The 27999-nt window shown below is 42.6% G+C and overlaps 2 protein-coding genes across 2 annotated transcripts in view; both read right to left on the bottom strand.

The window, feature by feature from the left end:
• Positions 1-16400: 16400 nt before the first annotated feature.
• LOC147635124 (putative protein phosphatase 2C 43) overlaps positions 16401-27999 on the bottom strand; it is a 55503-nt gene continuing 43904 nt past the window's right edge. The window contains exon 4 of the mRNA XM_086804418.1: positions 16401-16787. Within this exon, the coding sequence (XP_086660544.1) occupies positions 16518-16787 (270 nt within the window). The 3' untranslated portion in view covers positions 16401-16517. The remainder of the gene's footprint in view (positions 16788-27999) is intronic.
• On the bottom strand, positions 23209-27983 carry LOC147635125 (uncharacterized). Its single transcript, XM_086804439.1, has 5 exons — positions 27623-27983; positions 25179-25233; positions 24670-25064; positions 24322-24609; positions 23209-24116 (listed from the first exon to the last, which is right to left on the bottom strand). The coding sequence occupies exons 1-5, from the start codon at positions 27737-27739 to the stop codon at positions 23394-23396; spliced, it is 1578 nt and encodes a 525-aa protein (XP_086660565.1). The 5' UTR covers positions 27740-27983; the 3' UTR covers positions 23209-23393.

Below are 27999 nucleotides of genomic sequence, written 5' to 3'. Positions count from 1 at the left end.
GTCAACTTGCCCACCTATATATAAACATACCATGTTGCCATATATATCCATGTAGAAGCTCATAAAGCACTTACTTTATTTGAATAAAGCACCAAACTTGGTGTAAATGTACAGCTAGCATTCTAACCTAATATAATGTTGACAATCTCAACACACCTGAACAAAGCTTTAAAATAATCTTTGGGCAACTGGATTATCTCTCCTTGGAAGCCTATACTCTCACCTTCATCTAGCAAAATAAATTTAAGGAAAAAAATGGCTATTGCAAGATATAATTTTTGTGGAAAAAAAGAAGGAAAATGACAAAACCTTACAAAACTTATTTGGTGGATCAATATTTGAGGCAAATGGGGTTTGAACAAGCTTGTAGACAGCAAATTTAAAAATTATGTATTGTCCAGTGCCTATGACTCAAAAATCTAACCTATTAGGCTTTTCATAGTCCACAAACATTACATGTACATGAACTTGATCCACGATCTTTTGCAATCTTAGACTGTAAATTCCAAGGAGCCCAAAGCTCTCATTTGTAAGTATCTCGACCATATAAATCTAGCATAATATGGGTTCTAAAAAATAAAGATATTCCCTATCGCAAAAATAATGTATCAATAGCAATATAAATTTATCAAATTAAACACAAAAGCTACATAAAAATCAAGTTTCTTTAAATACCGTAAAATATCGGTGCTCTCTAGTAGTTCGATAATTAGAGATCATGTTGCTTGTTCTTCCCAAAATGGAGGGCCTACAATTGAGCCATGAATATTAAATAAATTATGGAAAACAATAATACCTATATTATAGTAATCTAAAAAATATTACCTTCAATATCTTGTCCATCACCATAAATAGAAAATGATCTCCTTGCCACCTCCATCCTAAGCAATATACCCCTGATATCAAATATAACACTCACTCCACTAATCATTTACATAACACTTTAGGGTCTCTCTCTCTCTCTCTCTCTCTCTCTCTCTCTCTATATATATATATATATATATATATATATATATATATATATATATATATATATATATATATACATTAATTTGTGCCAAGCAAGAAAAATAAATAATACCACTGTATATAAAAGCAAGTCAAAAGAAAATGATTGCTTATCCAAATATTAAAAAAACAAACAAGAACTCACCGTCGACACCCTTCAGCCATCTTAACAATTTGAACCACCTCGTGAGCAATGACTGGAAACTCCCTTTTGTGGATCTACATGGTAGCTTTACCTCAATGCAAGTAGATTTATACACATGAATTTAATATTACCAAAGAGAGTAGCATCAATGTGAAAGATTGCACAGAAAGACAACAGATATTACACATGTCACATTATTGGAAACATTCTCTTTTCAAATGTTGACTTCATTGATACAGAGATATCTATGAATGTAGTCTCTAATGTTTGTAAGCTAATGTATGTTCTCTACCTTTTGGGCATGGACTAAATTTACATTTTGTTGCATGCCATTTGGAAAACCTCCTCATAGACAACATTGGTTGTGAAGACTTCGGTTGAACCTTCTATGCTGCTTTCATGTTCCATAGTATGCTTTACACACACTTTAACTCCATCAGATGATCTAACACGTGACATAGCAACGTACAACTATCCATGTGTGAATAGTTGTGTGGCCAGATAAAGTCCCAATACACTCAATGTTTGTCCTTGGGACTTATTTATTGACATGCCAAAAGCTAACCTTATAGGAAATTGTCTCCTTCTCATGTCAAAAGGCAACTGAAGCATAGTAGGTATGAATGTTATCTTGGGAATAAAGTCCTTGTCTCCAATGTTTGTACCTCTAATGATTTCTACTTCTATCACCTTTGAGTGAAATTGCTTGCATATCAATCTGGTACCATTACAAAGTCCCTGTCGAGGATCCAAATTACGGAGAAGCATGATAGGAGCATTAATCTTTAGAATCAAGCAATGACGATGGTAACCACCACCCAAGTTCAAACTGTTCAAGTACTCAATTGGATACAATATTACGTCATTCTCAGAAGAAGCAACTGCATCGGCACTGAGGTATTCTCTTTCAAGACCGGGCAATGCACTCAAGGCTAGTTCATTAACCTCATCAACCTCTAGATTTTGTGGTGCAAGTATAGCACGGTCTTTAAAGAAGCATACATAATCCTCCACTCTCTGAAGATCTTTGTATACCCATTCTACCAAACTCAAAATGGAGTTCCCATGGATCAACATTCATGGTGGTATTATTGCCACTTTGCCTTCATTGTTTGGATGGCCTGTGGAGCCATCTCCAATTTGTATTGTCCATTTGACAAATTCTTATTTTGTACAATCATAAGCACTCTGTCTAACCTGCATGTTTTGGGTGAGCTTTCAAACATTCACATATCTCCAAATATGTGACCGGCATAACGTTGCATCAACAATATCCTCACGCGATCCCTTTGGCACAACCGATAAGATTTTCTTGAAGTCACCACCAAAGAGCATAATTTTCCCACCAAACACTGTATCACTTTGCATAATGTCTTTCAATGTCCCGTCCACTGCATCATATGCGTACCGATGCATCACATTGCCTATGGCTGTTAGCTTTGATACCACATGTGCTAGAAGCATTGAGCACCAATGGGATTTTAAAACGTGAGTGCGTTGAACGACCATTTGAAAGTAACAATGCAGCTATTCTCTATTGAACTGCCTATATTGATTCATGTTTGATTTAGCCCTGACTCATCTAACTTTAGACCTTTTCACTTTTGTGTCCTCTGACACTTACAAACCCTCAAACACCTTAGATCCCACAATGATTCAGCACTACAGTCCCTTATCTAACATCAGCTGACCTCCAATTGACCCTGTTTAACATCCTCTAGCTTACAAAACTCTTTCTAACTCTAATAGACTTATGTTTGTTAGATTCGACCCTAAATGGATCCCTCTCATCCCAAAAGTCTTATTTCTACCCTTCTACACTTTCAACTAACTTATCTTGACACTCAGCTGCTGTGACAGTAACTGACCACTGTTGACCCTCAGTTGACCTTATCCCTGTTCAGCCAACTCCTAACACAAACTTAGACATCACTCACAATTGATCTTCTTAGCAATCTCAATCAAAACATCATGACCACCATATCCAAAAAACCATATCTCCAACATGATATTGACATCAAGGTCTAGAGACCATATCACCTAGAGCACTAAATGGTTTTTGCAGTCGCTCAAGTTTGGGGCTTGCTCGGTTATGTTCGCTCGGTGTCTTGTAACACTCGTCTCCTCCAATCATGGAGTCTTTTTAAGGTCACTAGTGAGTTAGTCCTATGACCATGTAGCCATAGGGTCTCCTGAGTTTATGACCATGTCACCATGTCCTCTCGCGCCATGGAGTCTTGGGGTTTCTTCAAGCCATGGAGGATTTGGGGTCATTAGGGAAATAGGTCTATGCTTATTTATCCATAGGGGTAAGCTATGGAGTCTGGGAGTCTCCTCCAACCATGGAGTCTTCATGGTCACTACTAAGGTAGTCCTATGACCGTTTGGCCATAGGGGTCAACAAGCTATGAGGCATCAGGAGTTAAGCCTAACATTGTTTGCTCAAAGGAGTGTCCTCAAGCCATGGAGTCTTTGGGTCACTAAGGAGTGATGCCTATGATTGTTTGGCCATAGGAGTCAAGCTATGGGGTCATTCGGAGTTAGACCTAGCACTGTTTTCTCAAAGAAGTCTCATCTCGCCAACGGAGTCTTAGGGCCACTAGGAAGTGAAGCTTATGGCCATTTTGCCATAGGGCTATCCTCAAGTCATGCAGTCTTAAGGTCTCCTGATTCCATGGAGTATTGGGATCACAAGAGATATAGGCCTACGATTATTTGGCCATAGCGGTCTCCTCAAGCCATGGAATCATTTAATGAGTAATACCAATGACCGTATGACCCCACGAGGAACACCAATGAGAAAGGCTTGTGACTAATTGGCCGTAGAGGTCTCCTTAATCCATGGAGTATTAGTTTCTCCTCAAGCAATGGAGCCGTGTGGGTCACTAGGGAGTTAGGCCTATGACCGCTTGGTCGTAGGACATTTTTTAAGCCATTAAGTTTGGAGATAAGTGTCAAGGTTCAAGGAGTTTTATGTGGCTATAGGGTCTACTTAGACTATGGAACCTTACTCTACTGTTCATTGCTTGTTGGTCAAAGTTTCTTGACATGTGAAAGAAAATTCATTCCACTTACATGAAAAATATCGGCCTTCACTTAAAATTTTGGGTAATTTTCTTTAATGGGGTTATCTGAATGATGACTTGTTTATTTGTTAGTTTGTTTATACGTATGATATTAATTGATTTTAAGTGGACCTACATGTCACACAATTTAAATATCTTTAAATCATTTTTTTCCATGCATGTCACACCATGAAAATTTTGCTTATGTTTGTGTATTTGAAAGTGGCTTATATGTGGTCAAGATACGAAGCCCACCTCAACAGTGAAAACCATTCATGTCTTTGAAAGTGTCATACAATGAAAAAATTTAGTACCACACACTAAAAAGATATCAATCATAACAAAAATACTTGTGATACTTTGGTTCTAGAATAAAATCAAAACAATAGACCTCCCTTTTGAGTGTCAATGTCCCACCCCCAAAATGTATTGCTTACATTGTTTCCATTTTTCATAAGGAAAGTGAATCTCACTTGATTTAAGAAATAATTGTGGGGTTGCATAGAAGACAATCAAACAAATGGATTTCTCTCCTTCAATTTGACTATAAGGTTATCCTTCGCTTGCTTCTGAGAGCTATGCGATGAAGCATATGAGTATTTGGCCATAAAGGTCACTACTATGGGATGAGGCATATGAGTGTTTGGCCATAAGGGTCCAATTAAATCATGGAGTCTCGGGCACCACCTCGATCCATGGAGTCTTGGGAAACTCCTCAATCCATGGAGTCATGGATTCTTAAGCATCCCCTCAATTTATGGAGTCTTGGGCATCTCCTCAAGTGGTGGATTCTTGGGCATCTTCTCAATCCAGGGAGTCATGCACAAGTGGGTGTGATCGTTATGAGCAAGTTACCATAGGGGTCTCCTTAAGCCATGAATTCATAGGGGTCACTATGGAGTGAGGCCTATGACCATTTGGCCATAGGGGTCTCAAAAGGCCATACAGATTGGAGGATCACTACTACTGTGTGAGGTCTATGATCGTTTGGCCATAGAGGTCTCCTTAAGCCATGGAATCTTAGGGTCACATCAAGCCATGGAGTTTTTGGGGATATTGAGTATGGTCTATGACTATTTGTCTATAAAAGTCCAATCAAATCATAGGGTATGGGATATCTCCTCAATGCATGGAGTATTTGAGATCACTAGTAGTGAGTGAGGCCAATGAGAAGTACACATAGCGGTCTCCTCAAGGAATGGAGTCATGGAGGTCATTATGGAGTGAGGTGTATGACCATTTAGCCATAGGAGTCTCATCAAGTCATGGAGTGGGGCATATGACCATTTAGCCATAGGAGTCTCATCAAGCCATGGAGTATTGGAGGTATCACTAATAGTGAGTGAGGTTTATGACCGTTTGGCCGGGGGATCACTATAGTGAGTGAGGCCTATAACCTTTGTCCATAAGGGTCTAATCAAGTCACAGAGTATTGAGCATATCTCTCCTCAATCCATTGAGTCATGGAGATCACAAGTGAGTGACCCTTATGAGTGATTGACTATAGGGGTCCCCTCTAGCCATGGAGTCATAGGGATCACTATGAAGTGAGGCATATGACCAGTTGGCCATAAGGGTATCAAAAGGCCATGGATATTGGGGGAATCATTATTGAGTTAGGCCTATTATCATCTCGGCATAGGGGTCTGTGTAAACCATGGAATCGTAGGGTCTCATCAAGCTGTGGAGTCATGGGGATAGTGAGTATGGTTTATGAGACGTTTGGCCCAATAAGGGACACAATCAAGTCATGGAGTCTTGGACATCTCCTCAATCTATGGATTATTTGAGATCACTAGTAAGTGAGGCCTTTGAGCAGTTGTCATAATGGTTTGCTCTCAAGGCATCGAGCCTTAGGAGTCTCATATAGCCATGGAGTATTGGAGGTATCACTAGTATAGTGAGTGAGGCCTATTATTGTTTGGCCATAGGGAGCTTCCTTAAGCCATGGAGTCTTAGGGTTTCATTAGGCCATGGAGTCTTTGGGGGATCAATAGTGAGTGAGTCCTATGACCGTTTGGCCATAGGGGTCTAATCAAGTCATGGAGTACTTGGCATCTCCTCAATCCATGCAATCTTGGAGAATCATTAGTGAGTGCGGCCTATGTGTGTGGTGGGACAAAGGGAACTCCTCAACCATGGATTCATAGGAGTCACTATGGAGTGATTGATGCCTATGACCGTAGTTTTCATAAGGATCTCATCAAGACATGGAGTCTATGAGGATCACTAGTGAGTGAAACCTATGACCATTTGGCCATGAGGGCCTCCTAAGACATGGCCATTGGCTAAGGCCTATGATCATTTGGCTAAAACCAGTAATAAATCCAAGTTTGATGAATGCAAGTTGAATGCTTTTACTATTAGATCAAATAACATGAATGAAATCACAAATGGAAATCATAGCACATGTCTCTTATAAATGATACCATAAACAAAATACAAACCATATGTCCCAAATAAATAAAATTACAAATAATAAGCATAACATATGTCATATGCAAATGAGATTAGTGACATCAATTTAACCTTACCTTTGCAAACCCTTAAGAGATGCAGCATTATCATCTACCTTTGGCATAGCTGCTACACCAAAACAATGATCCTCTCGAGAGAGGTTAAACATCTTGCATATACTATAACCAAGGACTCCAAAGGTACCATCATTATGTCATGCCACCCTACCTTAGTTGCCAATGCTTTCTTCAAAGGTGAAATCTAGCTGAGATGCAAAAATGCAGCTAAAACAATTTGATCAAACGCTCATCGCACGGATTTGGCACCTCTTCAAACCAACCTAATTTCACCATAATGATCTCCTTCTCCTTACAAATCATCTCATGCTCAAAATCCATAAGATCTAATTTGTAATAAGAAGTCTCCTCCTTCATGATGATGAGCATGGAACCATTTGCAGTTCACTTGTGTCCGCCTTAAAATCCTTGATCACTCCATAACCCCCTTAAAAGCAGAGTTAGAGCTCTCTTCACAGAAAAAGTGCACATGATCTAATTGAGCCCCATTAACTAAGTAAATATCCAAGTACCATGGCAAATAATCCTCTCTAGTACCTTTGATAGGGATCGAATTTTTTAGGATTTTGATCTCTTTGTTGTTTAAGACATCTTCATTGCACTCAAATGGAAAATTGTTTTAGATAGTAGGCCAAAGTACATGTCTCATCATGCAAACTTGATAATCTTGTATATAATAATCAATCCAAAATCCATGAACAAAATTCAAGTGAGTGAGTACATGTCTCACACAAATTGTTTGGCCATAAGGGTCTCTCGGAGACATGGGTGAAGGGGGGATGACTATTGAGTGAGGCATGTGACCATTTGGCCATAAGGGTCTCCCTACAAGCCACGAAGTCTTGGGATCTAATCTAGCATAGAGGTTTGGGAATCAAAATTGAGTGAGACCTATGAATATTTGGACATAAGAGTCTCCCCAGGCCATAGAGTCTTGGGATCTAATCTTGCATGGAGTCTTTGCGATCACTATTAAGTGAGACCTATTATCGTTTGGCCATAGGGATCTCCTGAAGCCATGAAGTTACTTTTAAGTCTCATCAACGCATAGGTGAAACTTTTGGCCATAGGGATCTCCTGAAGCCATAAAGTTACTTTTAAGTCTCATCAACGCATAGGTGAGACTTTTAGGTCTCACTATTAAGTGAGACCTATTATCGTTTGGCCATAGGGATCTCCTGAAGCCATGAAGTTACTTTTAAGTCTCATCAACCCATAGGGTCTCATTAATCATGGAGTCTTGGGGATCATTATTAAGGCCTATGACCATTTGGCCATAAGGATCCCCTCAAGCCATGGATTCTTGGGGATCATTATTAAGTGAGACCTATAACTGTTTAGTCTTTTAGGGGTCCCCCCAAGTCATTGACCATTTGACCATTGGTTCTCTACAAGAAGCCACGGATTCATGGAGTCTTGGAGTCTTAGAATATTTGGGGTCATTATTGGATGAGGCTCATAAACTGTTTGGCCATAAGGTCTCCTTAAGGCACGGAGTCTTGAGGATTGCTGAATGAGTCCTAAAATTGTTGCCATAGTTGAGGTCTCTTAAAGGCATAAAATAAGAGGGAATCCCTAGTAAGTGAGGCTTATGACTGTTTGCCCATAGGGTCTCCTCAAGCCATAGAGTCTCGGTGGATCACTACTAGTGATGAGTGAGGACTGAGACTATTAGACATATGGGTCTACCCAAGGCATGGAGTATTGGGTATCACTATTAAGTGATGCATATGACCATTTGGCCATGGGCGATCTTGTCAAGTCTTAAAGTCTTGGGAATCCCTAGTGAGTGAAGCCTATGACTTATGAATATTTCCAAGGCATGGAGTAATGGGGGACTACTAGTAAAAGTGAAGCCTATACTATTTTATCATAATAGGGTCTCCTCAAGCAATGGAGTCTTGGAATCTCATCTAGCATGGAGTCTTGGGGGATCACTATTCAGTGAGGCCTCTGTCTGTTTGGCCACACGGGTCTCCTTATGCAGGGGGATCATAGTGGGGGAGGCGTATGACCATTTGGCCATAGGGACTTTCAAAGCCATGAAGTCTTAGGGTTTCATAAAACAAAGACTCTTGGGGATCACTATTGAGTGAGGCCTATGTTATTTAAAAGGTTATGGATGTTAGTAGTTATTCTTGCAATGTTGAAGGATCACTAAGTGAGTGAGGCCTTTAACCGGTCTTGAGGGATCACTAGAAATTGAGGTTTGGGGATCACTATATGAAAAAAAGGGATGCTATGAAAAAGGCTATGGATGTTAGAAATTATTCTTCCAATGAAAGTATTCCTGGAGATCACTAGTGAGTGAGGCCTATGGCTTTTTGGTCATAGGGTCTCCACAAGCCATGGAATCTTGAGCTCTCATCAAACTAACAGTCTTAAGGGTCATTATGGCTGCTTGGTCATAGGGTCATTATGGCTGCTTGGTCATAGGGTCTCCACAAGCCATGGAGTCATGAGCTCTCATCAAACTAAGAGTCTTGAGTGAGGATCACTATTGAGTAAGGCCTGTGATTGTTTGCCCATAGGGTCTTGTCAAGACATAAAGCCTTACGGTCTCATCTAGAATGAAGTATTGGGGATCACTATCAAGTGATGCCTATGACCATTTGGCCATAGGAGTCTCCTCAAGTCATGAAGTCTTGGGCATCCCCAGTGAGGGAATCCTATAACTTACGAGTCTCCCTCACCAAGGCATGGAGTACTAGGTGATCACTAGTAAGTGAATCCTATAACCATCTTGTTTTGAGACACTCTTCAAGTAGTGAGTGAGTGAGGCCTATACCATTTGGCCATAGGGGTCTCCCCAAGCGATGGAGTATTGGGGGAGGCCTATGATCATTTAGCTGTAAGGTCTCAGAAAGCCATGTGAAGTCTTAGGATCTCTTCAAACAAAGAGTCTATTGAGTGAGGCTTATGCTATTCAAAAGGCTATGGATGTTAGTAATTATTCTTGCAATGAAAGTAGTCTTGGAGGATTACTTAGTGAGTGAGGCCTAGGACCATTTGGTCACAAGGGTCTCCTCAAGTGAGGAGTATTGGGGGAAGCACTAGTGGTGGAGGCCTATGACTATTTGGTCGTAGGGTCTCCCTAAGACATGAAGCCTTAGGTTCTCATCAAACAAAGAGTATTAGGGATCACTATTGAGTGAGGCCCATGTTATTCAAAAAGCTATTGATTTTAGCAATTATTCTTGCAATCAATGTAGTCTTTGAGGCCTAATATGGTTTAACCCATACGTATCTCCTCAAGCCATGATCACTATTGAGTGAACCCTATGGTCGTTTGGCCACAAAGGTCTCCTCAAGTGAGGAGTATTGGGAGATCACTAAGTGGGAGGCCTATGACCATTTGGCCATAGGGTATCCCAAAGCCATGAAGTTTTAGGGCCTCATCAAACAAAGAGTCCTAGGGATCACTATTGAGTAAGGCCTATGTTATTTAAAAGGTTACAGATGTTAGCAATTATTCTTGTAATGAAAGTAGAATTGGAGGATCACTAGTATTGAGTGAGGCCTATGACCGTTTGGCCATAGGTGACCGTTTGGCCATAGGTATCTTCTCAAGCTATGGAGTATTGGGGATCACTAGTGAGTGAGGCTTATGACCGTTTGGCCATACGGGTCTCCTCAAACCATGGAGTCTTGGGGGAGGATCACACTTGAGTGAGGCCTATGACCATTTGCCAACAGGGATCTCCCAAGACAATGGAGTTTTGGGCATCACTATGGGGGATCACTAGTGAGTGAGGCTTATGTCCGTTTGGCCATAGGGTCTCCCCAAGGCATGGAGGCTTGGGGATCACTAGTGAGTGAGGCCTATGTTGATCTTCAAAAGCCGTAGAGTCTTGGGATCTCATCAAATAAGGAGTCTTGGGGATCATTATTGAGTGAGGCCTATGACCGTTTGGCCATAGGGGTCTCCTTAAGCCATGGAGTCTTTTGAATCACTATGAGGGAAAGGATGTTTTGCAAAAGGCTATGGGTGTTAACAATTATTATTCCAATGGAATCACTATTGAGTGAGATCTATGATGTTTGGCCATAGGGTCTCCCCAAGCCATGAAGCCTTGGGGATCACGAGTGAGGCCTATTAGCCATAGGGTCTCCCACCACAAGCCATAGAGTCTTGGGCTCACATTAAATAAAGCTTTTTGGGGATCCCTATTGAGTGAATCCTATGACCATTTGGCCATAGGGGTCTTGGGGATAACTATTGAGGGAAGGGATATTTTTGTAAAAGGCTATGGATGCTAACAATTACTCTTCCAAAGAAAGTATTGTGGAGGATCACTAGGTGAGTGAGGCCTATGGCCGTTTGGTCATAGGGTCTCCCCAAGCCATAGAGTCTTGGGGAGGATCACTAATAATGAAGTAAGGCCCATGATTGTTTGGCCCTTAGGGTCCCCCAATCCAGGGAGTCTTGGGGGATCACTAATGAATGAGGCCCATGATTATTTGGCCATAGGGTCCTCCAAGCCATGCAGTTTGGGGATCATTATTGAGTGAGGCCTATGACCGTTTGGTTATAGGGGTCTCTTCAAGGCACGAAGTCTGGGGGATCACTATGATGGAAAGGATATTTTTCAAGTGGCTATGGATGTTAGCAATTATTCTTCCAATGAAATTAATCTTGCGAATCACTATTGAGTGAGGTCTATGGCCGTTTGGCCATAGGTTCTTCCAAAGACATGGAGGCTTGGGATCACTATAGTAGGCGAGTGAGGCTTGTTTGGCCATAGGGTCTCCACAAGCCATAGAGCCTTGGCCTCACATCAAATAAATATTCTTGGGGATATAACCATTTGGCCATAAGGTCTCCTCAAGCTACAGAGCTTGGGGATCACTACTATAAGAGAAGGAATGTTTTGCAAAAGGCTATGGATGTTAACAATTTTTCTTCCAAATAAAGTAGTCTTGGGGATCACTAGTGAGTGAGACCTATGGCCGTTTGATCATAGGGTCTCCCCAAGCCATGGAGTCTTGGGGATCACTAAATGAGTGATACGTATTTTTGTTTGGTGATAGCGTCCCCCAAGCCATGGATTCTTGGGGATCACTAATGACTGAGGCCCATGATTGTTTGGCCATAGGGTCTCCCAAGCCATGAAATCTTGGGGATCACTATTGAGTGAGGCCTATTGCCATTTGGCCACATGGGTCTCCTCAAACAAGGAGTATAGAGATCATCAGTGGAGCAGGCCTATGACCATGTGGCGATAGGGTCTCCCAAAGCCATAAAGTCTTAGGGTCTCATCAAACAAAGAGTCTTGAGGAGATCACTATTGAGTGAGGCCTATGTTATTCAAAGGGCCATTTTTGTGAGGAATTATTCTTGCAATGAAAGTACTCTTAGAGGGTCACTAGTGAGAGTGAAGCCTTTGACCGTAGTCTTGGGAGATCACAATGAAAAAAAGGGATGCTAGTAATTGAGGCTTGGGGATCACTAGTAATTGAGGCTTAGAGATTACTATGAAAAAAAGAGATGCTATGCAAAAGGCTATGGATGTTAGCACAATTATTCTTCCAATGAGATTAGTCTTGGAGATCACTAGGTGAGTGAGTCCTATGACTGCTTGATCATGGGGTCTCCACAAGCCATGGAGTCTTGGGCTCTCATCAAACTAAGAGTATTGGTGGAGATAACTATTGAATAGGAATTATGACCGTTTGGCAACAGGTTCCTCCCAAAGCCATGAATGGGGCTTATGACCGTTTGGCAATAAGGTCCTCCCAAAGCCCGTGAAGCCTTAGGGTCTCATCAAACATAGAGTATTAGAGATTTAGGACTATGTTGTTCAAAAGGCTATGGATGTTAGCAATTATTCTTTTAATGAAAGTAGACTTGGAGGATCACTAGGTAGTGAGTGAGGCCTATGACCATTTGGCCATAGGTACCTTCTCAAGCCATGGAGTCTTGGAGGGATACTGTGGTAACTCTTGGTGTAATGAGAACCAAGGTTGTTTTGAGGACACCTAGCATTGATCCATGTGTATGCACATCTACGAGGGTTAGATACCCTATTGACAAGTTGAGACATACATCCTATCATTATGATTACATGGTTAAAGAAATACAGGAGTTGGAGCCCACTTGTTTTGAGCAGACACTTGGAAATAAAAAATGGAAAGATGCCATGAAAGAGGGGATGGAAGCATTGGATGCAAATGCAACATCATGGGAGTTAGCGCCTTTGCCTAAAGAAAAGAAGGCACATCCTATCATTATGATTACATGGTTAAAGAAATACAGGAGTTGGAGCCCACTTGTTTTGAGCAGACACTTGGAAATAAAAAATGGAAAGATGCCATGAAAGAGGGGATGGAAGCATTGGATGCAAATGCAACATCATGGGAGTTAGCGCCTTTGCCTAAAGAAAAGAAGGCAATTGGATGTAAGTGGGTGTATAAAGTCAAGCATAACGCAAATGGTTTAGTGTGAGCCGGTATAAGGCAAGATTGATTGCCAAGGGCTATGCGCAGACCTATGACATTGACTATGAGGAGACATTCATCCCAATTGCAAGAATGGCAACTGTGAGAGATGTTATTGATATGGCTACAACAAAGGGTTGGTCTTTACATCAGATGGATGTAAAGAATGCTTTCTTGCATAGTGATTTGCAAGAAGAAGTATACATAATGTAGCCACCAGGTTATGAGAGTGACACACACCGAGATTTTGTGTGTAGGTCACGCAAAAGCATTGTATGGTTTGAAGCAAACACGCAAAGCATGGTCAAACAAGATCAGGGAGTATCTTATTACCATTGGATTTGAGATATCCAATGCAGATTTTTCACTTTATGTGAAAAGATAAATAGAGGGGTCATGCTATTAGTCATTTATGTGGATGACTTGATTGCCACAGGTAATAGTGATGTTGACATACATGATATCAGGAGGCTTTTGAAGCAAAAGTTTGAGATGAAGGATTTGGGTGAACTGTGGTATTTCTTGGGCTAGAGGTGGTGAGATCACCTCATGGAATTTTGTTATTATAGAGGTAGTATAGCTTGGACATGTTGTCCTAGTATGGTATGATAGGCTATAAGCCTATTTCAATGCCATTAATCATTCAATCAACCACGCTCGGCATATCCCTCCAAGGCACAAGACAAGCCTACATCCATACTAATCAAGTGACATAGAGATGCCCAAAAGGTCAAAACGTGATCGCATCCCCAAGGTCTGCGTGTCCGGTTAACCTAGGTGTCCTATGTCCTTCTATTCTCATGGACAACCCACCCATCTTATCGGTCAGCCTCCTTACACATCACCTACCAATTTTCTATCATAAGAATCAAAGAAAGCTGTGTTGGAGGATGCGACGATTGAGCTAGCGCACCCACAATGAGAAGTTGCATTTGCTACTCGAAGACAAGACCCAATGACACATGCTTGGCAAGGCTACAATAAGCTCTTGACTTGAATTAGCCCACTCTAAGGGTAGTCATTGTGGTGGGCATCTCGACACGTGGCAATTTCTAGTTTTGATACATGATCATGATCGAATGTCACCAAATGGTTAGGAGACAACTTATGTAGACTTGGAGTTGTGCCAAGTAGAATGCAGAATTTTCTGGGCTATGTGGTGGAATTTGAGTGTTGGACAATAAAATGAGGACACTATTCTCGAGTTGCAAGGCTGGTTTGAGGGTCCAAACGATCTCAAATGGTCGTGAGAGCTGCGTAGTATCCTTACGACACTATGTTGTAGTCTATTATATGGTGCTTATGGATCATGCTCTTGGAGATCCTAGAATAGAACAAAGCCTAAGATTTATGCTTAGTAATGAAACACTCCATAATCAAATAATTTAATTTGGAAACTTTGTTGCATGTCCCCTTGTGATAAAAGGTGATGGTTTTTGAATCTTTTTCTTCATGCTAGACGTGCATTTAATAGGTATCGTTTAAAAACATTTCAAGTCAATTTAAGGCTTTGCATTGCTTATTAGTATAAAACTCTTACCTACCATCTATTGAGTGATGAATGTTATCTTTTTCATAATGCAATAGATCAAGTTAGCATTTTATTTTTAAGAACAAAGTTTGGCACTAAATTTTTACACCATTGCCATTTAATTTTTATTAAGGAAAGTTGAATTTGGCTCCAATTATATATTATAACCCAAGTCATAAAAGGTTTTCAAGGTGCAAAATGAGCCCATTTTGTTAAAAGCGCAAGCTTTGGCAAAAAATAATGTATCACCTGAAGGAATCTTCTCTTTGAGTTTAGTACATGTATTACTTGAATTTATGCCTCGCAAAGCATGTTACCATGTATCACTTTCATACTGTCTTCTTCCCACTGGACGATATCTAATCTCACGAGCAAACCCCCAAGGGGAGCCCATTGGGATTACCTTGTCGACATGTTGACTTTATTACAAGGAAAGGCAATCATGTGCTATACTCCAATGGTCATTTGCTGATCACGGCACGCACAGGCCCATCATACCCCAAAGCACATTTCGGTTCACTCTTCACCAACAGAGTGCCTACTGGCCCGTGATAATACAACAGCTTTATGGTGCATCTCTACAAAGTGTCGTCGCACTTCATTAGACTTTGAGAAGTTTAAAATTCTTTTTGAGAATGTTGTTAAAGAAATTGCAACTTATTTTCATTACTATTTTAAGGAACAAAAAGCACAAAAAAAAACATTTAAAAAAAAGCCCATAGGGGCTAATGAAGAACAAATCGAATTAGATTCTTCATTCCGACAAAAAAAAGTTTTCAACATTCAACCTGGTGTGACGACGGGTAGTAACTAGCATTGCACCTCATGCTAGTCTAGTCAGTACATATACTTTTCATAGTTTAGATCGAAGAGTTGCTGATGAGTTGGAGAAAAGCGAGGAGGAGGAGGACGCCTTCGATTTCACAAAGCCTGCCTTGAAAGAACCCCAAACTCCTATAATAACTTGCCTTCTAGACCTACGACTTTTTCCATGTCTACAAAGGGTTCTCAAGAACCAAGGCAACGATGGTGGATCAAATCTTGTAAATGCACATACATCATCTATTCCTAATCTCTTTTGGCCAAACGATTAAATTATGAGTGACGTCTTACTTAAAGGTCAATTAGTAGTCCTCTTACTTACGTTCATGGTCAATTATTAGTCCTTGTTAGCACGCAAGATATTGGAAGACTAGGGGATAAAATCTGAAGAAACCGATGCTCACAATACTATTCAGCAATTTCTTGTCAACGAAAAACTCCTTGATTTTGAGAGTTGCCACTCTTAATTCAATGAAGCACGGATTGTTAAAAAATACTAATACCTGTGTTACTCTTGGTCTGTTTATCAAGGGAGAGGACTCTAGACCATCCACTCAAAGGATTGAGAGTCTCACCTATATGTGTGTGTGTGTGTGTGTGTGTGTGTGTGTGTGTGTGTGTGTGTATATATGTATATGTATATGTATGTATATGTATATATATGTATATGTATATGTATACATATACATATACATATATATATATATGTATATATATATGTAAATGTATATACGTATGTATATGTATATATATATATACATATATATATACATACATAGACTATAGCTGACAAAAGGTGAGATGGTCAATTTTTAGGGGCTTTACTGTAGGCAGTGACAAGACAATGATCCAAGTAATGAAACTCAAAGCCTCTGTTTTGGCCATATGTAAACCTTGAGAATGAAAAAATCAAACATCTTAGAAAATCATACAGAATGAGCCCGCTTGAGTATCTAGGACTTCTTGTGATGAGTTCAGGATCGTGCTTCAAGGGCAAAGTCCATACCATCTACTGAAAACGTGTAAGGTGTATTTGTATGATCAACACCACCTCTAAGAGAAACTGGCCGAAAGCTTGCCTGTCTACCAATAAGTTCATGATCTATGAACACAACAATAACAGTTATATCATCGTGAAAAAACCTCCTGACTTTCTTCTCAATCTTTTTCAAATCTGAGTATCGTACTTCACGCTTCCTAGCAGCTTCATGAAGAGCTGCTCTGATCAATCTCCTTGCGATTCCCTGTAACGCAAAAGAACATGACACGTTGTTGTAAAAAGAAACTATTGCTCCAGAATCTCTCTCTCTCTCTCTCTCTCTCTCTTCATACATACAGGATACCTGGATCACAACACATGAGCCACTCTCACACAAACGGCAGATCTACACGAATACTTTCATGAGGCTTACAGAGGATGGTTTCATACTGAGGGCCAGATATCTTGACATATACATGTCACATGCCATGAGGATTGCAGTGGGCCAGTTGCGGGTGTCATCACACTGCCTGAGGATAGACACAGGGAGAGCCATGCAGATACCTCATGAGGGGAAGATATGCACTATGTGCGAGCAGGAGGTCAAGTCAGAGGAGCACTTCATATGCAGGTGCACCGTATATTATGAGATTCGAGGGAGGTTCCACCGTCTCTTCAGAGGGGTTTAGACCCTTATCCATGATCATGGATTACCCAGATCAGCGGTGCCTGGGCCCCTTCCTACTAGAGCTTCATCGCTACAAAGACTCACTGATTAGGGAGTTGAGACCCCATGGGAGACATCCACCCCGGCTCCAAGCGACCATCGCTCAGCTCTTCCGACCACAAGAGGACGCCCCACCAGCCATGGATGACATACCCACAGCCTCATCAAGCCACACATTCTTGAGTGCTCAACCCCCCGCCAGAGGGGTGACTCTAGACCGGGCCACAGCACTACAGCGAGCCCGATGCCCCCGACTCCCTGGACCTCGCTAGCAACACAGACATCAGCCCCAGCTTGAGGAGCTCTTGGAGAGACACAGAGCCACCTTCCCACGCCCGGCGGATCTGCAGAGCCTTCTACAGGCTAACCGGGGGGGTTAGCTCCATAGGTTGTATGATGATGATGGTCCCACTTCGTATCATATGGCTCGGATTTGACATTCCTAGCTCATAGCTCTAGTCTTTGTTTTCTTTTGCACCATGATGAGATTACACAGATACTATTGTATCACTTTTGGTCTCATAGACCCACTGGGTCTTTTGAAGACGTTTAATATAACTCTCTTTCTCTCTCTCTCTCTCTCTCTCTCTCTCGACATTTCACGGCTGACCATCGGTAGCTTCTTCTAGGTACAGAATAACAGCACCAGTCAACAAGCCGGAGAGGCATCCAGCCCTACTGACCCATCCAGGAAGCCCAGATACCACACTATGCCACTTAATGGAGCACCTTGCCCTCTGGAGTCACACTGCACCATGTTCATCAGCTTAAGCGCACTCAGTGTCCACGGGCTCCCAGTCCACGATCGCATGGCAGCTCCAGATCAAGGAGATCCTCCAGCGTCCCAGAGACACTTTCCCACCATTAGTAGACATGGCGAATCTCTCATCAATCATTGACTCTCCTACACTGGACATTTTGGATGGATGAGGATTGGATGTACTGTGTACTGTAGTGATACTGATATCATCATCATTGTGCATGTGGATAGTTGTCTTATGTTTTTTTCTCTTTTTCATGACCATGTTACTTCATGGTACCATTGTGGTCTCATAGACCCTTTGGGTCTTTCAAAGACATTTAAAATAACTTTCTTTCACTCTTTTTCGTGAAATGGTGTTTTATATTATATGTAAAAATGTACATCAGCCACATGGCTCACACAGAACCTATGACTCTTTTGTGGGGGTTTTTCTTCTCTCTCTCTCTCTCTCTCTCTCTCTCTCTCTCTCTCTCTCTCCACATTTTCCTCTTGATGACTGGAGGAACATCATTGTACTACTTGTTTGTCTCATAGGCCAATTTTGGCCTTTTGCAGACGTTAATATATCTTTCTTTCTTTCTTTCTTTCTCTCTCTCTCATGCTAGTTCAGGCACCACTTGTGCGAGTATTGACAGTGGTCTAGTGGAATGAGAGACCCGGTTCATGTAGATGTGTCTAGCTAGACCACGATTCCAGATCTTACACATTGCAGTGTGTTACTTCCCACCCAGGGCATCTACTTTTGCGCAGAACTTGCTGCAGGATGGACAATTGCCATATGCCCCTTTGTTTGCAGGTACCGTGGAGTTTACCCCAACAACGAGATATCCTCCTGTTGCGAGACTTCAATGTCCTGAACACCCATAGCGCCGAATGTAACTTTGTGTCCCAATCTATCACGTTTTCATTCATTGTCTTAATCAGGTTTCCTTTTAGGAATCGATTGGTGGACTCTGCCTGAGCATTCGCATGTGGGTAGTAGGTAGTTGACTTCGTGTGGATTACCATGTGCTGGTCTGTGAGCCTTTTAATTACTTCATTCAAGAAGTGTGTTCCTTGGTCACTTACCAACTCGATCGGGCATCCGAACCTTGTCATGATTATTTCATATAAGAACTTGGCTCTGGATGACGCTTTGCAGTCTCTCATTGTCTTTTTTTCTACCCATTTGGTGTAGTAATTGGTGGCTAGTATTTGTTGTTTGTCTTCTGTGATGCTAGTTTGAACGGACCCACAAAGTCCAGCCCCCACTTCTAGAATGGCTCCAAGGGCAGTATTGGGTTGTGTCGCATTCTGTCGGAAGCATTTGGCTGCCCCATCCTTTAGCATGTGTCACATTCCCTTGCATCCTTGAGTGTTGTTGGCCACCACAGTCCTTGGAACACTTTCCTTCCTATGATCTCCCTAAAGAAGTGTCCCACCCCTTACCCCTTGGTGTGCTTCTGCCAATAAAGCTTGCTGCTCATGCTAACCACGTGGAAGGTGTAGAAGATAATGAAGAGGAGCAAATACTAAGGGATAATCCAGATCTGTTGTCCTTGTTTGAGGTAGGTGTTGAACGGATCATGATGAAAGACGATCCAAAAATCCTGATGATGCATTGAGAGAAGATAACAACAAAAGAGCATCAATAAGAAATTGAGAAAGCATGAACATGTGAAGCTGAGTACAGAGCAATCTTCACAGCCATGGTTGAGTGCATATGGCTGAGTAGGTTACTTTATGACTTGTATGCATGCCATTAGCAGGGTGCTACTTCCCTACTTACAGACAGCAAAGTGCTATGGCTATTGCCGGGAACCCAGTTTTCCACGCACGGACCAAGCACATACGTAAACTATCATTATGTACAGGAGAGGCTTCATGAAGGTGATACTAGCCTCATCTATTATCCATCATTGGACAACCTGGCATATCTCTTCACCAAGCGCTTCCTCGTGAGAAGTTCGAACTTTCTCGCAAAGCTTTGGGCTAAATTCCTTTTGAGGACTGATCTACTCTATACATATACATTTCTACTACACAGGGAATTTGTAGGAGATATTCACATTAGTAGTGGAATTGTATGTAGGTGTTAGGAGTTATTGTGCTAGGACATCAGCCATTTATTAGCACTCACTTGAATGGTTTATAGCCTTATTAGCCCCTCGGTTATTTATAGGGACACTTTGCACTTGGTTGTTGGACCCCATTTGTCCTTTCTATTAGGCTGCCCTTTTGACTTTTCTTAATGTTGACTCTCTCAAACACTTACGTGAGAGCTCTTCCACCGCCAACTGGTCTCTCTGTGTTCAAGCTTTAACAAAAGCTCACCCTCTCTTCCCTCCACAATATCACCTTGATCGATGAGAAAAGAAAGTGTCATCTCTTGGTTAGACACCCCATTTCAATGCAACAATTTCCAATACATCATTCACAAAGTTGAGTGCCTTGGTGCATCCAATACATGTCTTACACTTGGATCTTCATGCAGACTCTTTAGTTGGCATCTGTATCACGAATTTGCCTCTTGAGATTTTCTTTCTCTTCAATGTCCAGCACTTTCTCTTTACCACCATAGGACGGTTGTCCCTCAAACACACAGTCACCACCACGGTCTTTCCCTTCACCGCAGGATGGTTTTCCCTCATTTGCACAATGTCACAAGTCGGGCAGGAAACTACCCGGAACAATAAAAATAGAATAGACCAACACTTCAGGTACCAGACAGAGCATGATAACACAGCGGAAGAACCATATAAAATACAAATACACCGCACTGTGCCGGAACGGCCGGCCCCCCATAAGAACTTCTTTATTCACATAGAAGCTTTTATAAGATACCAAGGTGCGGGTGCATACAACACTAGATTTTCCACAAAGCATCAGCAAAAATCTTGCCCAGATTTCTATCTAGTGCCAAGATACGAACAGCTTCAGGAGCTTCCCAAAACACTCCCCAAAATAGAGCCTCAAATCAGCTCCATAATCAGCCCATGAAACAGTCCGGTTGTAAGCCCAGCGGGGCGTGCAGTGACAAACTCAACCATGTGTCCAAGAGATAAAGATATAGATGAAGGAGATAGCATAGGCAGAAGCATAAACAATAAACATATGAGAGAGTGTAAAGGAGATTGAGAGGGTTGGACAAGATCACCTTTTATAACAGCAATAAAGCTTTACAATGGCAATGGCCAACAACTAAGTGTTGACTATGTGCAAAGGGAAAAGGATGAAAGAGTGAATAATGGGGAATTCCTTATTTAGTGCAAGAGGAAACTGGTCGACTGCCTCTAGGGCTGGCTCACTGCCCCTGGACAAATAAATAGGAGAAAAATCCAGTAAAATACCAGATAAATGGTAAAGCCCCATAACACTGAGATGCACAATTCTAACACCCCCTCTGCAGCTCAATAGTGAGCAAGAGTCGGAAGAAGATAAGACGATGAAGATGCAACCATGGACCCTCCAGCACCGTGAATACTGGAATCACCTCGGAGAGAGCACCCCCCAGCATGTTTCCTCAAAACAAGATGCCACCACAAACAGCAAGGAACTTTGCTTGGCCAACGAATTCCTACACAAGTGTGCAGTGAACTCCAAAAAATAGATAATGAGTTGCTGGACACACCACACACCCATAATCCCCAACGGTGGACAGAACACATCATGTCCCAAAAGCCTCGAAGAATGAACTTGGAACAGATCCATCATAATGATGCCCACACATACACTCCACGATCTCCTTCAATCTTCAATGATCTTGTTATAGTACTACAAGAGAAGTCCAATCCTTTCTATACTTGTAAAAGACCCTGCTTTTTAACAAAAAGCCTTCACGCTTTTGCTTTGCCTTTTTATGCTTTGCTTTTCTCTTTTTGACTTTGCTTTTGCTCTTTTTACTTTTATTAATAAAATAATACTCAACTTTTGGTGTTTTGCTTTTCTAGCTTTAAGGCCTTGCTTTTTGGCCTTAGAGCTGCTTTTTGAGAAAGCGCCTTTTAGCTTTTTGGTCCGGCTCAATCTCCTCTTTCCAATGGTGCCCTTGGCTCGCAGTCAACCCTGTTTGACTTTTTTCTTTTTGACCAAGAATGGTGCTATTTCTTAATCAAACCTTAAGGACCCTGTCCCCATGTCTTCTTCCACCTGTCTGGTGTCCGGGCATGGATTTCATCATGTGAAAAGGACTAGGAGGACCGAATAGTTACATCAATACGGTGCCCAAAACAGCCCCAAATCACCGTGCCAAATCAGCCCTAAAACAAAGCCATAAACCAGCCTCAACGGAGCTCTCATATCAACGCCTCAAACCGTCCATAAATAGCTCCAAAAAACAGGTCGACCAACCCTGACAAGCTCTGGGAGAAATCGACCAACCATCTGGCTCCCCTGGAGGAAGAAATCAACCAGCTCTATGGCTGTCCTGGGAGTTGACCAGCTGAAAGCAACCCAGAAATCTGTTATACGGCCAACGCTAGAGAGAGGAGAGAGAAAACCTACAATCGGCCAGTACAGGAGAGAGAAAATTTGCAGTCGCCTGGGTAAGGAGAGAGAGAGAGAGAGAGAGAGAGAGAAAACTCCAGAGGGAGATGCGCCTGCCTCAAAACTGCCCCAAAGCCTTCCTTTTATAAAGTCGAGTTGCTATATTTGGAGCACTTTTCCTTTTTTGCCCAAAATAGATGAGCTTGCCCAAAAATATCAACTTTTAAGCTTTTCTTGGCTTGTACTCCAAGTTTTAGCCCAAAAATATAAACTTTATGCCAAGGTAGGATCAAAACGTACATACGGATCCAATCCGTACCGTACGGGGATCCGTACGTATGGATCGATCTGTACGTTCCCCCCCCCCCCCCCCCCCCCCCCCCCCCCCCCCGTTTTGTCCTTCTGTGCGGCATGCCTGCGTCTGGACTCTGGAGGCCGTACGACCTCAACCTTCCGGTAAGGGCCAGCCGCCATGCTCTCTCTCCTCTACAGTCACACTCATAGTTGCAAGCATTCTTTGCATTCGTGCATTCGCATTCGAGAATGCCGAGTTTGCAAAAGAATGCATTGAGGATGGATGCATTCGCATTCGTGGCAGGTTAAAAAAAATAATTTTTTTGGGCATAAATAGAATGTTCAAAGTCAATGCTTGAAAACACAATGAAAAACTTGAAAGCTTGAAACTTAAAAGATGTTAGAATTTAGAACTTAAGACTCAAGACTCAGGAGTGCTGGAAATGTACTCAATACTCATTATCGCATAAAGAGTGAAGTACATAAGTCAGAGTACTAGACTGTAGTCCCAAGGCAAAGAGCCCAACACACTAAAAGTGAAGTGTGCTCACACGGGGAAAAAACCCTTGTCCAGCCAAGGTAAAAAGTGCCCGTGTGTGAGAGGTCATGTACATGGTGAATCGTGATCATTCATCATCTTCCTCTTCAGAGGAAGAAGATGAAGTAGCATCCTCATCTGTCTCAACAATATCAGCTTCAGCCTGCTCAGTACCAACTGCATGCATGTCCTCTTCTTCCTCATCCTCCATAGACTCACGAGCCTCTTGTGAAGAAACAAGTCTCTCATCATCTTTCTCCTTGTTGATCATTTCCAAAGTTACCTCCACTTTCTCATACCCTCTTGCCTTGATTTTGGAAACACGTCGAAGGTTGGTATGTATGTATACCAATTTCTCAGTGTTTGAAGGTTTCAACTTGTTCCTCTTTTTGGTATGAATGAGTGAGAAAGTGCTCCAATTTCTCTCACATGGGGAAGATGTAGTTCCTTGAGAAAGCACTCGAATGGCAAGTTGTTGCAATTTAGGGGTGCTTGCACCAAAAGACTCCCACCACTTTACCCCTTCATGCATTCTGCTTTCATCTAGAGCAAGTGGGCGAGAAAAAGTACCCTTCAATGACCTGTAATTATCCAACTCATCCATCAATGCACCTTGCTCAACAACATCTCCATGCGTATAACGCTCAATAAATGTCATCCATCCATTTTGCACCTCTTCATCTGCTTCTTGTCCCTTGCCTCTCCAAATTGGATGCAATACATAGCCTGTGGCATGAAGAGGAGAGTGCATCATGTCCAAACGGTCAACACATAAAGCCTTTACTTGGTTCAATTTGCATTCATCAACACCCTGTCATTTTTTGTATGCTTTCCACCATCCTATCTGTGAGCTCATAAACTAATCCCATGGTGGCTCCCTCCCTATCAGCCATGCGAAGAATCTTCAAAATAGGTGCCATTATTTTCACAATCTGTCTTGCATCCTGCCAAAATCTTGTCTCTAACACTTTGCTTGTAATCTCCAAGCCAATAACTTTGTTCTTCACCTATTTTGCATTTGTCCATTCATCGCTTACAACCATCTTCCTCAAGCCAGTGTAGACTCTCTCATCTAGCAAGTTTGACAATACAATAAATGTGTAAGCAAAACGTGTCTCTGCTGGCTTTAAAAGCTCCTTCTTGCTGTACCTTCGAAACATGTCCAAAAGAGTTGGCTTCCTTGTTATAAACTTCACAATCTTCTTTGCCCACTCAAGAACGGGGGAAACCCATGTCAAGCTGCCAATGTCTTCAAATAGCAAATCCAAACAATGGCATGTGCAACGCGTAAAAAAGATATGAGGCTATTGAGCCTCGACAAGCTCTCCCGCAACCACACAATTTGATGCATTGTCCATGCATACCTGCACAACATTGGTAGGACCAACATGAAGAATAGCATCTTTAAGGATACCAAAGATGAACTCTCCCGATTTCAATTGACCGCTTGTGTCAACGGCTTTTAAGAACACACTGCCATAAATACATGATGCCAGCACATTAATGATTGGCCTTTTCTTGGTGTCGGACCAGCCATCACATACAATTGTACATCCATATTTCTTCCATTTATCTCTTATGCCAAGCAAATCTCTATCTATGCATTTGACTTCATCTCTCAACTCCTTAACACGCAATGCCTCATATGAAGGTGGCTTGTATGAGGCTCCGGCTTCGCCAATGGCTTTGACCATATCCAAAAAATACGGACTTTTCACTTTGCAATGAGCAATGTCCTCTACATAGAAGAAACGCCGCACTGCAATTGTTGCATTTTTTCTTGCTTGCAATTGCCATGCTGCTCCCAATTTTCCTTGAGAATGGCTACCCTTAGAGACTCTTTGTCATTTGTTGGCAGAAACTGCCTCGTTACATGTACTAGAAGAACCACATACATTTGACATTGAAGCTGCCACATTTGATACATCCTGAGCAGCATCCCCCAAATCCCCCACCGCATTATATTGCCTTTTTATCATACATAGGGTCAGCTTTGACATGCAATCACCTGCATATATCTTTCACATCCTCTGGGGCATGCTCACATTTGTCCACACCGTGCCCTGAAATGGCTAGGATGTGAGCACGAATTCGCAAAGGCCCACCTATCCACTCATGAGGACAAAATTTACACCTGCACTGATACATCCCTCTTCCTTTCTTTTCCAAGCGGGTTACATATTCCCACTCCGGTCCCGAGGATTTTCCCATTCCCAAATCTCCAAGGCTTGAAGGCAGGAAGTCCTTCACTCGGTAGTAGAGACTCGAGAGAAGCTCGGGAGTCGGAAGCTCGGGAGTCGGAAGCTCGCGGGTCGGAAGCCCCTTGGGCGGCTGGGCCTCGCTGTGGCCTGTGGGTGAGTAGAGACACGCAAGGGAGCAGAGAGCGTAGGCGTGTAGTGCTCACTGCTCACTGCTGGAGCCTGGTCGACACTGGATAGCGCGCAAGGAGCGGAAGAGCGTAGGCGTGTAGTGCTGGTCGACAGCGCGCAGGGAGCGGAAGTGTACGCGTTATGTTAAAACTACCCAAAAGTGGCCGAATTCGTAAGCATAGTTGTCACGGTACGAAAATACGATACCGTACGGTACGATACCGTACGGGAATATTCGGTACGATATGAAATTTTGGGATACGGTACGATAAAATAAGGTTTTTTAAATTAAAGAACACCTACAAACATAGACATTTTCAATTTGGAAGGGTAGAGTCTAGAGAAGTTGTTTCAAACCAAAATATCATTAAAAACAACTAAACAAGTTTGAAGTGACAAACAAAAGTACATAAAGTATAGAGGTGCGATGCGATCATGCGCGAGTACAAAAAGAGAGGCTAGAGCCAAGGTCCAAGGAGAGACTAGACAAAGGCATCACTATCAGAGCTCTCGCTGAAATCATCCTCATGAGAAGAGGACACATCAGTGGCCTCGCCGAAGTCGCCATCGCTAAGAAGGTTGCCCTCATCATCGAACTCGGGCTCTCTAAGCTCATGTGAGAAGCAAAGGGAGCATCCTCATCTGCAAGAGCGAGTGTGGAGCTACCCGATCCACGCCGCACATAGGTATGCACTATGTCCCTGGGAGCACCACGAACCGTGCATCCACGGCTTCCTACTTGCACTCCTCTGCCACTACCTCCACGCCCACGACGAGTGCGAGTAGGTCGTCGATCAAACGACTCGAGCTCTCGATAGATCTCTGCATAGATCCTCTCCTCCTCCTCATCCTGCACTTTGTTTACACTCTGAAGAGTGCCCCCTGTGAGCTTGAATGCATCCACATTCACCTACATTGTACAATGATCAAGTGACAAGCAATGTATTAGAATTTGGTTCCAAATTTCAATAAACATTGAAGTTTGAAATTTGAATGCTTATAACTTATAACTTATAAGTTGTAACTTATACCTGTCTCGCCGATTCCATCTTTTGCATTGCGCGCAGCATGCGCAAGTTAGCGCGGCAATACACTAGCCGCTCTAACTGTTGCGTGCTCAAGCGATTACGTAACTTCGTGTGTACAAGTGAGTAGGAACTCTAGTTCCTCTCACATGCACCTGAAGAGCAATCCTGAGCTAGGATTCTCAAAGCCACCTTTTGGAGGCTTGAGAGCGCATACCCAAATGTCTCCCACCAAAAGAGGGGCTTCACAAGGGATTCCCTCTTCCAACAGGTAGTAGATGCAAACGCGGCTCCTCCCCTTTGGTCATTGTAGCTTATGGCTCCTCAAGGAACTTCCCATGGCGATCCTCCGGCAATGCTTTGGGCAAGTAAGCATCTCGGGCTTCAAGTAGCTCCACGTTGGTGAAGAGGGCGGGTGATTTGTAAGCCGGATGCAATAAAGCGGCAAGACCATGGATAGGTCTTCGCATCCACTTCCATCTCTTCTCCACAATGGCCAACATACCATCGCGCTTCTCCTCGTCGATGGAAGGAGAAACGCGTAACTCTGCTATGGCCTCTCCCATGAAGTGAACAAGAAGGCCCATGGTGGCTCCCTCCATGTCGGTCATCCGCAATACCCTATAGAAGGGCGTGACCGCAATGACAATAGTGCGGACCGACTGCCAAAACTCCTCCTTTAGGCAAAGCCGTTGCATGGCTTTGGCCTCCGCCGATTCTCGCTCATCCCACTCATTCCACATTGTGGAGACCACTGTTTGGCGAAGGGAGGATTTCACATCGTGGAGGCGCTCCAAGAGGAGCCACATGTAGGCGAAGCGTGTAGATGAGGGCTTCTTCAATTCCAACTTGCTATGTTCGTGGAACATGGCAAGCACCTTCACCTTTGTGGTGAAGAAGGTAACAATAGAGATAGCTTCGGTCATTACTTTCTTCATCCACACTAACTTGCCCATATCCTCCATGAGCAAGTCAATGCAATGGGAGGCACAAGGCGTCCATACTATGGAGGGATAGTCCTTCTCGAGCAACTTCCCCATCCGACGGCAATTTGAAGCGTTGTCGGTGATGACTTGCACCACGTTCTTCGATCCAACCTACATGTCACAAAGCACATGAATGGATGCAATGAGCGTATGCGGTATGAGACTTGAGTCATGACTCATGATATAGCCACATATGATCATATCACATATACTAAAGCCTAAACTTTAAAGACTTTAGTGCAATTTGAAAGTTGAAACTTACCTCCATGATGGCTTGCTTGATATGGCGATATATGAATGCACCCGATGTTTTC

Source organism: Cibotium barometz, chromosome 10 (assembly GCF_041138505.1).
Source record: "Cibotium barometz isolate CiBa-2024 chromosome 10, ASM4113850v1, whole genome shotgun sequence".
In the NCBI taxonomy this organism is placed as follows: Eukaryota; Viridiplantae; Streptophyta; class Polypodiopsida; order Cyatheales; family Cibotiaceae; genus Cibotium; species Cibotium barometz.
Note: the sequence above shows the minus strand (reverse complement) of the source record. Positions and strands in the feature narration are given on the sequence as shown.

Bases quoted from the DNA above. Each gene is read 5' to 3' on its own strand.
- LOC147635125 (XM_086804439.1), bottom strand. From the start codon at position 27,739: ATGGGGAAGTTGCTCGAGAAGGACTATCCCTCCATAGTATGGACGCCT. The intron at 25,234-27,622 runs ACCGAAGCTATC...GATGCTGCTCAG, and splicing joins TGTGGATGAAGAAAGTAATG to GATGTATCAAATGTGGCAGC. The intron at 24,610-24,669 runs GTATGCATGGAC...GAGGCTCAATAG, and splicing joins GTCCTACCAATGTTGTGCAG to CCTCATATCTTTTTTACGCG.